This window comes from Epinephelus fuscoguttatus, linkage group LG21, assembly GCF_011397635.1.
Source record: "Epinephelus fuscoguttatus linkage group LG21, E.fuscoguttatus.final_Chr_v1".
Taxonomy (NCBI): domain Eukaryota; kingdom Metazoa; phylum Chordata; class Actinopteri; order Perciformes; family Serranidae; genus Epinephelus; species Epinephelus fuscoguttatus.
The window spans coordinates 21,754,313-21,769,802 of record NC_064772.1 but is presented as its reverse complement, the minus strand read 5'-3'; the positions used below and the strand labels follow the sequence as shown (position 1 = coordinate 21,769,802).

Here is a 15,490-nt window from a genome sequence, read left to right as displayed (position 1 = left end):
AAAATAATCATGATGTTTCTATTTTGCCCATATCGCCCAGCCCTAATCTAAAATAACGCAATATTTACTAACATGACTGAATCTTCTGGCCACAACTATGTGCAAATGTCTTGTGACCCACTTCTCGCCCATGACCTACCAAGCTAAAGCATAGCAACACTTTCCAGTACCTCATATCAGAAGCAGTGGTAACACAAGTCAGCCATGACGCATCAGCGGGGACATGGCTGTACGAGCCATTTTCCATCAGAAATACCTTCTGCCACCAGCCGACTGAAATAGACCCAGTTCACACGAGCCAGCATGAATCGATTCCACAAAGTTTGTCTCATCGCTGTCGTAGTAGCATGTCCTACTTCTCAGTGATTGCGTATTCATATACATTTCCATAAGAACACTCATCTATTGTATGCTGACACTCTAGATGTGAAAAAAAATCCTTTTAAAGAGTCTTATTTTCTCTGCTTTGACATCTGGAAGTGTTGTGGCTCTGCTTTTGGTTCAGTGAGCCCCCAGGGAATCTTGACAGGTTGTTCAAACTTGTAATTGCTGTTATGAGTTTGTTTACATAGTCTTAACCTGTCTTTTTTCTGTGTGTGCGTATGTGTGTGTTGCATGTGCCTGTTCTATGAATGCTTTTGCTGTTCTTTGTGTGTACTGTCCGTGTCTGTGTGTTTTGTTTTTTATTATTTTGTATGTGTGTGTCTGTGTGTGTCCCACAACCCCCCCCCCGGCAGCTGCAGGAAGCGAAGCAGCTGGAGAGAGAGCGGCACCGGCAGCACTCCCCGGTTACCCAGCACACCGAGCCAGACTCCCCCCAGCTCCAGGCTCACATCCACCCGCCGGCCAAGGGTCTGTCCCAGGAGGCCAACGGGCCCGTCACCCCTCCAACTCCCAGCATTACCATCCCATCCACCCCGTCCACCCCCTCGACACCCGCCCCGGAGAGCAGCAGCAGGTCTGTGTCTGGGGAGCAGGAGGAGCAGCGGGAGCAAGAGGAGCAGGGAGAGCAGGGGGCTGTCTACGAGAGCCCAGATCCAGAAAATGGTTCGGATTTCTGCGTGGCTGAAAATGAACAGACTGAGGCAGATCAAGCCACAGCAGCAGCACAGAGTAAGACTGCATAAAGGGATTTATTATTTTTATATTCTGTATCCTTACTTTACCCAATTATTGTCCTTTATCTACCAACACACAAAGACAAGTTTCAAGCCCCATCGTCCCGTTTGAAAAAGTAAAAAACTATCAATATTCATAAGGCTAATACCAAATTTTAAGATACTGTTTAAATGACCCTTCGCTAAGTTCTGCCTTCCTTGGTTATTAAGTCACTTTTGTTTCTTTGTTATCCAATCAAACAGAAAAGAATTTATAGCCCAACTTTCCCCGCAGCAATCAAAAAATGGATTTTAGAGCAGAATTATCGATACTGCCATCAAAAAATGTTTTATTGCAAGTAAAACACATTACATTCACTCATTTTCCATAACCGCTTAAAATGTATTAATGTCAATTTAAAAGTTTTGATTGGAAATCCCAAAGGGTTTTTTTTGCACATCCAGAAGTTTTGTTTGCAAATCCCAAAGTTGTGGGCGGGGCCTATTCTGAAAGATATAAGATATGGAGTCACTGCCGTCAGGCCTGTCAAGCCTTTGCTCCTGGCACGTCAATACAGCGTTTCAATAATATTGGAGATAGATATTGGATATTTCTGGAATAATGGTGAAATATCAGAGAAGTAGGCAGAAAGGACCACAACATGTATTGTAGAGCTACATTCACAATACCATTTGCTGGTGGAATATTGTGAATGAAGAGGACATTAAAGTTCAGGGAAAGGCTCACTGGTATCAATGTAAGCGTCAGGCACCCCATGTTTTGACAATTCACATGACCGACAGACATATACAGGACCAATAATGTTTTTGGACAGCAGAGTAAGTCAATATGGTGTTTAATTTAAGCTAACGTGTAGTTACAACTCCCTGTAGCTTTAATTATCTTATATATGTTTTAGCCCAATGCTAACAAAACAAAATTATTTTTCTTTTCTACTTGTTTAAAGCGCAAACAGCCTCAAGTGGTACACAACTATTTAACCTAAAGTTCAAATGAAAGTAACTTACAATAAATATTTAACTGTCTTTGTTTGCTAAGTGCTAAACCAGCTAACTTAAGTTAGCCTAGCCTCTTACCTCAGAGCATAAGAATACAGAAATATATGACACCACCCTCTAAATATTTTAGGGATATCTGCTGTCGGACATGCAGGTTCCATATGCACACCATTTTAGCATTTACTTTGTTCTGAAGGGGGACAGGCCTGCAGTGCTTACAGACAGTTGCTAACATACAATTACACTAGGGATAGGCAAACTATGGCTCCGAAGCAGAATGTGGCTCTTTAGACCAATGGTTCCCAACTGATCCAGCCGTGGGGTCCAGGTTTCTCCTTAGTCATTGGTTCAAGGTCCACAAATATTCAATATATTCAGCGTCATACTTGCATGTGGCCATGTCATCAAGCTAGTTTGCTGTCTCTGTTAAGTAGCTGTCTGTTTTTCACTCACTCTACTACAGGAAACAGCATTTCAAAATAAAAGCTTGTGCCAGAAATTTACTATATTTTAAAAATAAAGTGTGTTTTTTAAAACTTGACACGTTGGCGAGTCATTCAGAATGGAACCCTGACCCACTTTTGGACCACGACCCACCATTTTAGGAACCACTTACCTTTTCCATTGGCTCCCTGTGACTTTGACATAAAATCATATGGAAATGAATAGCGGCCATTTTTCAACATTCAGATTTTCAGTTGTCATTGTTGTAGGCCTAAAGTGATTATTGCATTCTACAACTGTAAAAATCTGTAGCCTATACATTGAATTAAAAAATGTTTTAATGTTTCATCAATTGAATGGTGTGTCATATGTCTACGACCCAGTGCCTTTTCCTCTACATTTTGTTGAACTCCAATAGCGGTGGCCTGGAGTCTCCCTAGCAAAACTAGCCATGGATTCCAAATCCAAAAAGGCGTGGAGGAAAATAGAGGATTTAATAGTATGTGGACAGATTCATTGGCTTTCATCACCAATGCTGCAAAGTTAAATTGCTAAATAATTATAAATAGCCAACTGCAGTGTAGCCACCTTGTAGTAAATCATATTAATGAATGCTCACTGAGACCTATTCATAATTTTGATAGGCTAATTTAGATTTAATAGGCTGTTACCTTTATTCAAATGTATATCTTTTGGCCAATAATGGCTCTTTTAATAGTAATAGTTGCCAACCCCTGAATTAGACAGTAGCCTTTCTAGGGAGGGGCTTAGCAAAGGATTAGTGTGACTTTAAACAAATTAGGGCTGTACACACACACACACACACACACACACTTGATAAACAGCCACAGACATGTTTAAGATCACATATTGTAAACATTTCATATCTCCTGGGCTTTATGTACAATCTTGGCTGGTGTGTTTGCTGATAAAAAAGAGTAACCCACTGATTGTGCTCGATAAAAGCCTCACTCTTGACATTTTGTGCAATTACATTCAAAGGAAAGAAAAGCCGCCAGAACCAGTGTTTACCGTCGCAAACATTTGATACCACATTCAGCACTACAATGGCTCATTCACTGTGAAAGCTGGTGTAGAATATGAACAGCAGGATTAAAAACAGTCTGTCGGTGACATTGTAGCTTTATGGATGCTGGCCCAGAAAGCACTATACTTACTGCAGAATGGATGCTTTGACTGCCCTCGGCACCTTTTTCAGTCAACAAAGAGGTTTAATGTGTTTTCTTAAACTCTGTGTGTGTGTGTGTGTGTGTGTGTGTTTGTGTTGTTCAGATGCAGCAGCCCAGCAGCATACAGAGGCAGGTGAGGAGGAGGACGAGGAGACCCCGAACTATGAGGAGAAAGCCCAGGAAATCGTTCAGAGTATTCTACAGGAGGTGGTCAACACTGTTGCAGGAGGTGAGAGAGAGATTGATATAAAAATTTAAAAGCAGTGGCTAATTATTCTTTGAGAGTGTCCTAAAAACACACCTAGCTTTATTTATAAGCACATTTGTATTGCTAACATAGGAGTCATTCACCTATTTTCAAGGGGAAATAAAAGCACAAGCATAAAGAAGGGATTACTTGTACAATCCACCTCAGAGTCAAGTGAGTGTATTTGTCATGGTGCATTAGCAGCTCGATGAACAGCAAGTTCAAGTACTTCAGCCACAACTATCCCCTCTGCTTTCTGTTCAGGGCAGCTCCTATGAGCCGTTTCAGTTTGCTTATCCTTTGTCTGCCAAACAGGTTATCTGAATTTGCATCCCCCCCCATACTTGTGCAAATCTACACCTGCTTTTGTGAGTTCAGTTTTTTTAATGCAAAACTGACCCCTTGCAAATTCAGCCATCCAGCAGAATGTAGCTCAGCAGTAGAATCAGCCACACATTTAATTTATCGTCCCATTATTTTCTAATTTGGTGTTTAGGGCCCTGACACACCAAGTCAGGCTGTCAATGAGCGTCTGTCACCCTAGTTTTTGCATCGTGTCCCACACTGTTGGCACTACTTGACCATTGTCAGCTGTCTTTCGGTCGATTCAGCATGTTGAATCGGTGTCGGAGGCGTCGCAGCCCGTCTGTGAGTGAGATCACTCTGATTAACAGTTCAGCTCAGCCGCAAAAAGGGAAACAGAAGTGAGGAAAGCAAACAAAGGACTAAAGTTCAGAGGGTGTGAGCAAAGCAAATTAGTCATACACGGTAAGATTATTCTTTAGCCATTAAAATCTTTAGCTGAAAGGTTCGTAATTGTTTGTTACTGTTTGCTGGTGCTTGGTAAACATGAATTTGTTCTTTCAGGATTGGGCTGTGTTGTCAATAGGGATGCACGATATTGGGTTTTTTGCGGATATCCGATATGCAACAACTCATTTGACCGATATCGATATTGATATAACTGTAGGTTACAAAGGTAACCCCGGTTCTCTGACAAGATAAGTGACGTATCTCACCGTACCATAGTGAGATACCGAGCGAATGTTTGAAAGAGAACCACTTTTTTCCCCACCCAGTTTTAGTGATCATCAAGTGTCTTGTGTAGTAGAACTAGCATCATATTATCTATGCATACTCTTATCCTGCAAGTGGAGACATGAAATACAATACTTTTCAGTGTATGTATATTCATTCATTGTGCAAATTAGGAAAAAGCATGTTGGCCGATTCTGATATTTACTTTTAAAGCCAATATAGGCCGATACCGATGACGTGCCGATCATTGTGCATCTCTACTTATTGATGTGCTAACTAGCGTCTTGAATCCGTCCTGTTGATCTTCTAGTTTCCCTTTTTGAATGACAAGTACAAACTACCACCTCCTGCTGGAGTTTTTCCTCTCACGTAGGCAAAGAACGTATCTAGTTGGCCATTGGCTGTAGTGTTTGCGATGTGTTCAAGTGCAGCTTTCAGTTGAGACGCATGCAACATAAGGCGACGCAGCAGTCGACCTTTATTACCACTAGTTCTTTGATATCCGTTGGTGTGTCTGGGTCTTTAAATGCATATGGAAAAAGGAAAGCGGTGTGCTGTCTCTGTATGAGCCCTACCTCAGGTGACAAGTGGACTATGCTCCCAGGCTGTTGCCCATTTGATAGATAGCACGCGCCTCTCTGGGTACAAAATGTGTCTGAAAGGAGATGCAAAAGTCGCTAAACCTGGCCCTCTGCTGAGAAATACTTCCCGGGAAGCTACACTATAATTTTAGGTCGTGTCAAGCTCCCTGAAGTTCCCTTAGATGCTGACAGGAAGAGGCAAAGCACTCTGTCTTTGTGTGCAAAAGTTAAAAGGAGCTTTTATTTTTTCTGTGGCCGCCTAAAAAAAGCTTCATTAACTTCTACACACAAAAGAATAGTGCTTTGGCTTTCTCTTTCAAATACTCTTTTACCCTTGAGCAGCAATTTGACTAACAGGCCGTAATGGTCGGGAGGAACATTGAACAGAAATGCACTCTACTATTCTCTTTTAACCTGAAAGTTCTCTTAGATGCTGTTTGCTAATGTGCCGCTGTCATTTTCTCTCTTTGTACTTGACCAGAACATCATGTCAAACTCTAGATCAAGATCTGACAGTTACATGTTGTCTCGATGGACATAAAACACGTAGTTCTGGATGTGTCAAAGTGTTTTAAGGGGACCTATTATGCTTTTTTTTTTTTTTTTTTTTTTAAAGATATTTTTTAGCCTTTATTTTATAGGACAGACAAGCGTGAAAGGGGGAGAGAGAGAGGGAGTGACATGCAGCAAAGGGCCACAGGCTGGATTCGAACCCGGGCCACTGCGGCAGCAGCCTTGTACATGGGGCGCCTGCTCTACCACTAAGCCACTGACGCCCCCTGTTATGCTTTTTTTTGTTGTTGTGCATATATAATGTTATAATGTCTGATGTTTGTAAAGTTTTTCAAAAAATGAGTTGAGAAATACTCTGTTCCAAACTTTCCTTCTACTTTCGAGAGAGGCTGACGTTAGCTCTTGATGAATTTCATTTTATGGTCATCTGCTCCAGGCCTAAAAATGAGCATAATGAGTCCCCTTTTAGTATGTTCATGTTGAGACTGGAGATCAATGTGTCGCCACTGTCTACCTCCTCCCTGCTCCATCATCATTGCAGGGCACTGCTTGGACCCCACAAACCTTTGCTCCGACACCAAGGAGCCTGGCGGCGAAGGGGAGCCGGCAGAGTCGGAGCCGGCTGAGGCAGTAACAGAAGGCACTCAGAGCTCCCTGGAGGACGAGGGCACCCTGGGTAGCGACAGCGAGCACGTCCATGCCAACGGCATTCCCGGCACGCCTATTTCTGCCAGCTTCACCCCCTCGCTGCCTGATGACAGGCTGTCTCTCTCGTCCAATGACACTCAGGTGAAGGACAAAGCAGAGTTGCTACATTTGGTTATAAGTTAAAGTCAAAGTTAGATCTACTGGTTAAAGTAAGCGGGAAACATTGCAAATGATTTTTAATTTGTTTCATGTTAATGTGTCATAATTGTTAGATGGCGTTCACCCCTGTTTTCAGATGATTAAATTCTTGTTTATGATGTAACATTGTGACCCTGCTGCACTATCTGAGAGTCAGAGGAAATGAACAACTTGATTTAATCAAAAGACAAAATAATGAAAAGTCTGTCAACACTTGTACTGTGAAGTCTACTGATCCAGTCTTTAATTTAGGTGAATATATTTCCTGGAATGTCTTATGCAATCGCCCCTCTTTTCAGCTTTATATGAAGCCTGCAATCATGGTTGATTGCACTCCTCAGTGATCAAGGTTAAACACATCTAATAGACCGGGAGGCTTTTAATCATACCCCTTTTATTATGTTCCGTAAGCTGAGAGTCAGTGGAAGAAGATGTTTCTAGCTGCACACTGATTTCACTGTTTTTGTTTCTCTGTAGGAGTCAGGAGCAGCGCCGGGCCAGCCGCCAGGTGCAAAATTCTCCCACATCCTCCAGAAAGATGCATTCCTTGTCTTTCGCTCCCTCTGCAAGCTGTCAATGAAACCGCTGTCAGATGGACCACCTGATCCCAAGTAAGAGTTCACTTCATGTAGTGTGCAACATCAGGATTACAGCATTACTTGTGTGGTCATTTTGCTTAGTGTTGCAGCTAAGTGAGATATTTTATGTCCGCAAAAAGTTAAAGCTATATTCTTAAACACAATGATATAGACTAATTGTGATAAGAGGGCGTGGTAACAGGCTCTAGTCTAGATCATAAATAACTTAAGCCACAAACTTTTTGTCATTTAGATATTTTTTGCTGCAAAAACACACCAATAGTTGAAGGTCATGTTCTACTCTGAAAATTTTACTTTTCATTAAATGTCTGATGAATTATTATTATTTTTAAAAATGTATTTATTGGTTTTGGAGAGCATACAAGGTGTCTGCAGTTCCTTAAAATGTCTTAGAATTTCTCAAATTAAAATTTATTAACATGTTGAAAGTCATTAAATAGTTTTGAATTTGTGGGGTCTTTATTACCACAAAAGATAATTTGTCTAAATATCAGTTTTAAGTCTGGTAAAAAATGATCTTAAAAAGGTCTTTAAAAGCATTAAATTTAAGTGTCTGATACCCGTAGAGACCCTGACATAGCAGGAATAAAAACAAAACATAAAATTTGATTGCAAAAAACTCCTACATGCCTTGTAATATCTTTTAGAAAAAGCTGCTGTGAAATCAGGCATTTTAGGCTCCAACAATCCCCCCAAAATCTCGCCAAATCCTGAAGGCACTGACGTATTGACAAAAGATAAAGAGCTTGTTGCTCCAAGGATGGCTTGGAGCACAAAAGGTTCCCAACACTTTTCAAAAGCTTCTGAAAAACAATGAAAAATGCTTTTCCAGTATGTGACCAGAAAAAAAATGTGTTAAATCACTGATGATAAACTCACAGCGACACAAACTTATCAGTAAAAAGCTGTGTGACTTTTAAATGACTGAATTTTAGATTAGTAATATGCTCTACAGTTTGTCAAGTCCTTGTGAAAACCCCTCTGCTGCCTCTGTTATTCAGTGTGAGTGTGTTGGGTATAAGAATAGACGTGAGTCACGGTTTAAAATGAGGATTGCTCCAGTGATTACGGTAGTGTTTTGATAAATGGTGGTGAGGGAGACAATGAGGCATCGCTCAGCATTTTCTGAATCACTTCCTGGTTTCACAAATCCCTTTTTAACGCTTCCCCTTTTCAGAGCACCAGAGAGGGGAAAATAATCTGATTTTGCCATCATGCAATATTGCCTCTGACCATGCTCTCTGGTTTGCCAAAATAGAGGCATCTGATTGGCTCGTCCTGATAGCAGTGGCTTTTGTGAAACAGGATTTCCTGCATCTGGTTTCTGTGTATAACTCAATTCACACAGTGTGTGTGGGGTGGCTTTGATATGTGTTTGTTTGCTTCTTCATTTATCTAATCTTTTCCATTTTTTTTTTTAGGTCAGCTGGTAAAATGTAGGCTGGGTCCTTTCTTGAATAGCATTTGGAAATGAATGTGGTGAAAACGCAGGAGAGCAGTGTGTGTGTGTGTGTGTGTGTGTGTGTGTGTGTGTGTGTGTGTGTGTGTGTGTGTCTGATGAAGGCCATGTCAATTACCCCAGCACTGATGTGCCATGTCACTGCCAGACAGAAACCTTTTACCCTCCTAACAAGGCTGCTCTGCCTCTTTCACTCTGTGTCTCACGCACACACACACACACACACACACACACACACACACACACACACACACACACACACACACACAGGCTGAAAAGCTGTGTTATTGTTTCCTTAACTATCAGAAAGTACTCTCTGTCTTCATGGTGGATCAGAGGGTACACATATGGTCTCAAGAGGGATTACTGTGTGCCTGTTTCAGGACATCTATGATGATTTATGGGTCAGAATGTACAACACTGTCCTCCAAACCAGTGTACAAGTTGGATATTATATGTGGATACATCTCCTTGACCGGGCCAGAACAAGCATTTGTCAAATCTGACATAATCTCTCTGTGTAGTCGTCACCGTACTCCATTTAATTCAGTCATTGTGGTTCAAAAAATACTTTTAAATTGACTAAAATGAAGTGAGACTCTGGATTTCCATCTTGAGTCCTTACTAGATCATTTGGGCTCAGTTAACATATGTCAGCCTCTACAATGACCCACAAATGGCTAGTTTAATTGAAGTTGCACCAAAAACAACAAACTGGCGAATTCACAAAAGGATAGCACAGATTTACCATATAAATTACCATATAATTCCCAAGGAAAAGAATCCCTAACTGCGCTGTCAAGCAAATAGCATCTCAGTGCTCCTGTGCTATTTGCATGTATTTAAATTGAGTAACATGCATACATTTGGTGCAAAATTGGTGCCATTCTGTTAGAGCTGCAACAATTAGTTCATTAATTGATAAGTCGATTGAAAGAAAATTAATTGCCAACTAATTGTTTCAGTCATTTTTCAAGCAACAATGTCAAATATTTGCTGGTTCTAGCTTCTTAAATTTGGGAATTTGCTGCTTTTTTGGTCATTTTTGAAAGCTGGTGATGTGTAATGTAGTAAAGGTGTCATAGTCTTTGAACAAAAGAAGCAATTTTAAGACACTTTGGGCTGTGGGAAATTGTGACTTTTGGAGTTTTAGCATTTTGATTTATTAACTGTGAAAATAATCAGCAGATTAATTGTTAATGAAAATTAGTTGCAGCCCTACTTTATATGGAAGTTTTGCTTAATGCAACAACGATCCAAATCACAAAGATCAGCACTGACAGCCACATACAGGCACAGTGACACTATATGCACAGGGTGTCTACAGGTCCTTAAAATGTCTTAAATTCATTGTCACTGGCCTTTAAAGTCATTGAATAGTCTTAAATTTGAATTTGTGAGGCTTGAACTACTACAGAGATTTTATCTATTGTCATTTGTCCATTTTTTAAATGTCTTTTTATGAAAATGAGTGAAGTCTTCCTAGTTTAAAGTCCACATTTCTAATGTTATACATCTTTAAAAAAGCTTGTTATACTGTCATTTTACTTCATACTTGCACTCACCTGTTGGCAAAATATAGATCAACTTAACTCACTCTAATAACCATATTCCTACAAAACACTTACCTCTGCACAGGATCACATATAAACTACTTGCATGCGATGCTTACCTGCGATGCTGAAATAAGTAAAACATGATTTGTCCAAAAATCTGTCCTAAATGTGGTTAAAATGTGTCTCGAATGGTCTTTAAAAGCTTTAAATTTAACTGTCTGACACCTGTAGACACCCTGATGCCTCCTCAGAGAGTTGGTGGTAACCGAAGTGTACTGACAGTCTGTGGTATTAAATACAAATGCAGTATCTTCTGCCACAGTTAAATTCGGTAATGTAGTCTTTTACAAAACACTTTGGATTTAGATTTATTTATGCATCCAATTACCATTACTTAATGTATAAATGACAGTAATAATCATAGGGTATTTTACTTTTAACAGTTTCTCATAAGCTCATGTCATATTTACCAATTACCAGTTTTTTCTGGTTTGTATTTCTTGCTCTATAGACCATTTACCATGAGGATGCAATTGTAATGTTTTGACAGAGGCAGTCCGTTTTGGGGGAAAAGTGTCCATATTTTTGGGCACTCGCAGAAGCAGTCGAGACACATTTTCATTGTGCCACATAAATCCTACTTTGTCTGCTCGCCAGAGATGGAAGACATTGCAGTGAAGCAGCCAATCTCAGCATATAAAGTAGCTGAAAGTATGTTTTTTGAGCTCCAGTTTTTCTGTCCTGCTGCTGCAGAGAAAACAGTTCTGACGAGCTGAGGCTCCACACGCAGAGGAGCTTTGATTTAGTTGCCCTAGCGTTTCTTTGATGGCTGTTGAAGATTTTAACTCTCAGATGGAGAAACACAGTGTGATGTGGTCTCAGTGTGCATTACACTTCTGTTTCTTTGAGGCGTAACTTTTCTTGAAGGACAGATAATTTCCCTATAAGTGCTCGGTTTTAGCGGGAGTTCTTTGTTTTTGTCTCGCTGGGTGTATTGTACGTCTGAAATGTTAATGCTCATCCGATTGGACAATGTGTTCTCAGAGTCTTGAGCAGATGGCTGGAAAAAATCCCTCAAGTTGTTTTATGTAGGAGCCAGCTTTGTTTCCCAAGGGGTTAGGATACACAATACAGTGCAAGAGCTAAAGATACAGGCATGGACCTGCGCTTCATGCACAAAAATACACACTGTCAGTCTTTCCTCTGTTACTGTGATTTAATTTCTTCAATGTATCATCATGTCCTTCCCTATTGAAATATTCAGACTGACCTCCTCCTGACTTTACACAAATAGTTTCTAACTTCTTCTTCCTCTCTCCGCTTGCCTCAGGTCCCATGAGCTGCGATCGAAGGTCTTGTCCCTCCAGCTGCTCCTCTCCATCCTGCAGAACGCTGGGCCCATCTTCAAGACTAACGAGATGTTCATCAACGCCATCAAGCAGTACCTGTGTGTGGCCCTGTCCAAGAACGGCGTCTCCTCCGTGCCTGAGGTCTTCGAACTCTCGCTCTCCATCTTCCTCACTCTGCTCTCCCACTTCAAGACGCACCTCAAGATGCAAATCGAGGTAACGTATTCACGGCAGTGTCTTGTCTTTATCAAGAACATTTCAGGTTTTGCTGACAGTTTCTCAGACTGACAGTGTGACGGTAAAGAAAGTAATTTCTCTGCTGACAGCCTGAACAGACCTTAATGTGATGAAATCATAAGAGACACATTTTTCAGGGTTTCTCAGGCTCCACACCTGACGTACTACTTCTCACCTACTACAGACTATAACTCAACACTTCATGCAGCTGCTTCACAGTAATCAGATATCTCTGCTGGAAAGCTTTTAACGTGATGCAGCGAAGGTCGTCCGCACTACCAAAACACACACTTGCTTTCCGACAACAGTTACCTGCTGCTCTTCAGCAGTGCGCTCTCCATGTGTTCGATTTTTTCTTTTCAGTTTTTTCCCACAGCTTTATTTCGATTCATATATGCAGGGAAAACCGGATGAACCAGTTGGCTAATTACAGTGGCTATATTTATATATCCACCCACCACTTCTTGATGGAAACAACAGTTTCACACGTTCTCTGGCAGCTGACAGTCTTTCAGACTCAAGCGGAAAGATTGCAAATATACTAACTGCAACAGATCACAAAATGCAGCACTTTAAAATTGTTCATTTAAGTGTCCACCGAGTTTTGAAGAACACCCCACACTGTGATACCAACAGTCTGACTCCATTTCTCAGTGCAGCAGGCAGCTGACACAAATGATGTATTGGAGATGTGGTTTCTCACAGAGCGCTGTAACATTCTTCCACTTCGGTGCAGTCGAGAGTTGCACTGTGACCTTCTTTCTGCTGCCCACAGTTTATTGTTCTGTTTGAGTTGGTTCAAAGTTTCTAACGCATGACATGACCACCCGCTGTATTTGCCGTGTCCACTGAAGGGAAACTCATGTGGGCTCCCACAGAGTATTGTGTGTTGTGTGTCGGCCACGCAGGCAGCTGATGGTGTTAACACCTCTCCTGACTTTGTCCGCAGGTGTTCTTCAAGGAGATTTTCCTGTATATTCTTGAGACGTCCACAAGCTCCTATGACCACAAGTGGATGGTCATACAGACCCTCACTAGAATATGCGCAGGTTTGGGTCTCTAAATTCTTAATTTTTTTATTTTTCTGATGTTTTGCAGAATACGTGTCAGCTAACTATGTTTATTACCTTATTTTTTATGAGTTTCAGCCAGTTTAAAGGGGACCAATTATGTTCATTTTTCTGTTGTAACATGTTTACATGCTTTATTGTTCAAAAATCACTTTATTTTCCCCATATTGTCTGTGCTGGAGTACCTGTAGTCATCCTCTCTTTAAGTGCCCCTCCTGAAAAAGCCCTGCTTTGATTCTTATCTGATTGGTCAGGTGTTCTGGGTCTTCTGTATCTCTGCGTCGCTGCACCATCTTTGCAGCGAGGAAATGACTGTAACAGAGATAGCGACACTTTTCTACCATGAAAAGTCACTAGTTAAAGCTTCTAAACTGAAATCTTCACAATCACATATGTTCAGCAGGAATATGATTCAAAATTGGGAAGAAATTAGCAACATTAGCAACCAACTTTACGTTTTTCCCTCACGTTAGCATGTAGCTACATGTAGCCATGTACTTGCAGTTGGGGGAATCACTGTAATGGAGTACAGCAGCACTTTCTGCCATGAAAAATCACCAGTAAAAGCTTCTAACCCGAAATCTTTACAACAGGACATGTTCCAGCAGGAATATGATTCAAAAGCAGGAAGTAATGAATTACACAGGAAACCAAGATTACGTTTTCCCCATTGTTAGCATTTAGCTACATGTAGCAGTGTAAACTATGTAAAGTAAACACTTCCAGTAGTGTGCCTGGAGCAGATGACTATCTAAAAAATTCTGTCATGAGCTGATGTCAGCTTGTCTAGCCACATTTAATATGAGCATCTGACATAGAAACATTATTTATACAGTGTATGACAGACAGAAAAGAAAAGCATAATAAGTCCCCATTGATGGTTATAGGAAACCTCTAGTTATTAACGCTGACATCAGACTCCATGAAAGCTTTGTACACAGTCTGTGTTTGTCTCATTGATTCGCACTGATGAACTCCATCTGCCTCTCTCAGATGCCCAGAGTGTGGTGGACATCTACGTCAACTATGATTGTGACTTGAATGCTGCTAACATATTTGAGCGGTTGGTCAATGACCTGTCGAAAATCGCGCAGGGTCGCGGAGGCCATGAGCTCGGCACAACACCCCTACAGGTGACATTTTTTTCTTCCATTTTCTTAAAATATTTAGCTTTATTTGATATTCTTTGTTTTTATAAATGCCAAAGAAGCATTTTGCCTTTACAGTCATTTAAAATACCCAAACATTTTTTGTTTCCCTTTCTAGGAGCTGACCCTGAGAAAGAAAGGCCTTGAATGTCTAGTGTCCATCCTGAAGTGTATGGTCGAATGGAGTAAAGACCAATACGTCAACCCCAACTCTCAGACCAGCCTTGGTAAGACACGCTGAACATGGATGTGAATTTCCAAGACTTTCTGGCAGCTGTGAAACCCAAACTGAATGTGACAGACATGAACATTACCTTTCTGTTCATTCTGATTCTACATGCTGACTGAATATTTAGTATTTAGACATACATGTGACAGAATTTATGTTTGTATCTCTTAATTCTGAACTACCAATCCCATCACTTATTGAAGGATGAATTAATCCATGAAGAGGGTTTTTATAGTGATGCTGTATTCCATATAATTATACCAAGATGTTATCAGAAGTGGTGTGAACCTTTATCTTCACATCTTAAATACAGTTGATACATGCTTTGTTGGCTTTGCCCATAAAACCCCAGACTGCTGTTTTTCCTCAACAGTCTGTGAGGAGTTGAACTTGTGTTGTGGAAAGCGTGTGTCAGAGATGAAACTGCCAAGGTTATAACTAGATTTTCCCCTGATCGGCCTGGTTTTTGGCAGCAATTCATCATTGAGGTTAACCGGGGTTAGCGATAAAGCTCACATCTATCAGCTCGGTTGCAATCAGTTGTTGGATTGACAGTTGGCATTCATCAGGGGAAGCTACCGCTCAGAGGAGGAAAGCAAGCATTCGTCAGCTCGGCTCCAGCCAGAGGAGGGAGCGAGGTAATGCCCACAGGCCAGCGCAGACAGGCTAATCCAGAAGGTTTAGTCTTAAACAGAGCGATACCTGAAGCCGAGCCGCGATGAAACACCCCGTCTCCAACATACACCGCACATCCTGTGTGTGAGACTGGCCTCTGGGTCTTTTGCACACTGGAGGATTTCTGTTGTTTTCCAAAGGAGGAGCGCAACATAAGGAGCAAGTGCAACTTAGTGAAACGGCTGGAAAAGA

At 41.1% G+C, this 15,490-nt stretch overlaps 1 protein-coding gene across 2 annotated transcripts in view; it reads left to right on the top strand.

Moving 5' to 3' along the window:
• arfgef1 (ADP-ribosylation factor guanine nucleotide-exchange factor 1 (brefeldin A-inhibited)) overlaps positions 1-15,490 on the top strand; it is a 73,642-nt gene that overhangs the window by 35,971 nt on the left and 22,181 nt on the right. For both annotated transcript variants that reach the window (XM_049565234.1, XM_049565233.1), the window contains 8 exons: positions 738-1,113; positions 3,855-3,980; positions 6,672-6,919; positions 7,454-7,587; positions 11,921-12,155; positions 13,126-13,225; positions 14,240-14,379; positions 14,513-14,621. In XM_049565234.1, coding sequence (XP_049421191.1) covers positions 738-1,113; positions 3,855-3,980; positions 6,672-6,919; positions 7,454-7,587; positions 11,921-12,155; positions 13,126-13,225; positions 14,240-14,379; positions 14,513-14,621 — 1,468 coding nt within the window. The remainder of the gene's footprint in view (positions 1-737; positions 1,114-3,854; positions 3,981-6,671; positions 6,920-7,453; positions 7,588-11,920; positions 12,156-13,125; positions 13,226-14,239; positions 14,380-14,512; positions 14,622-15,490) is intronic.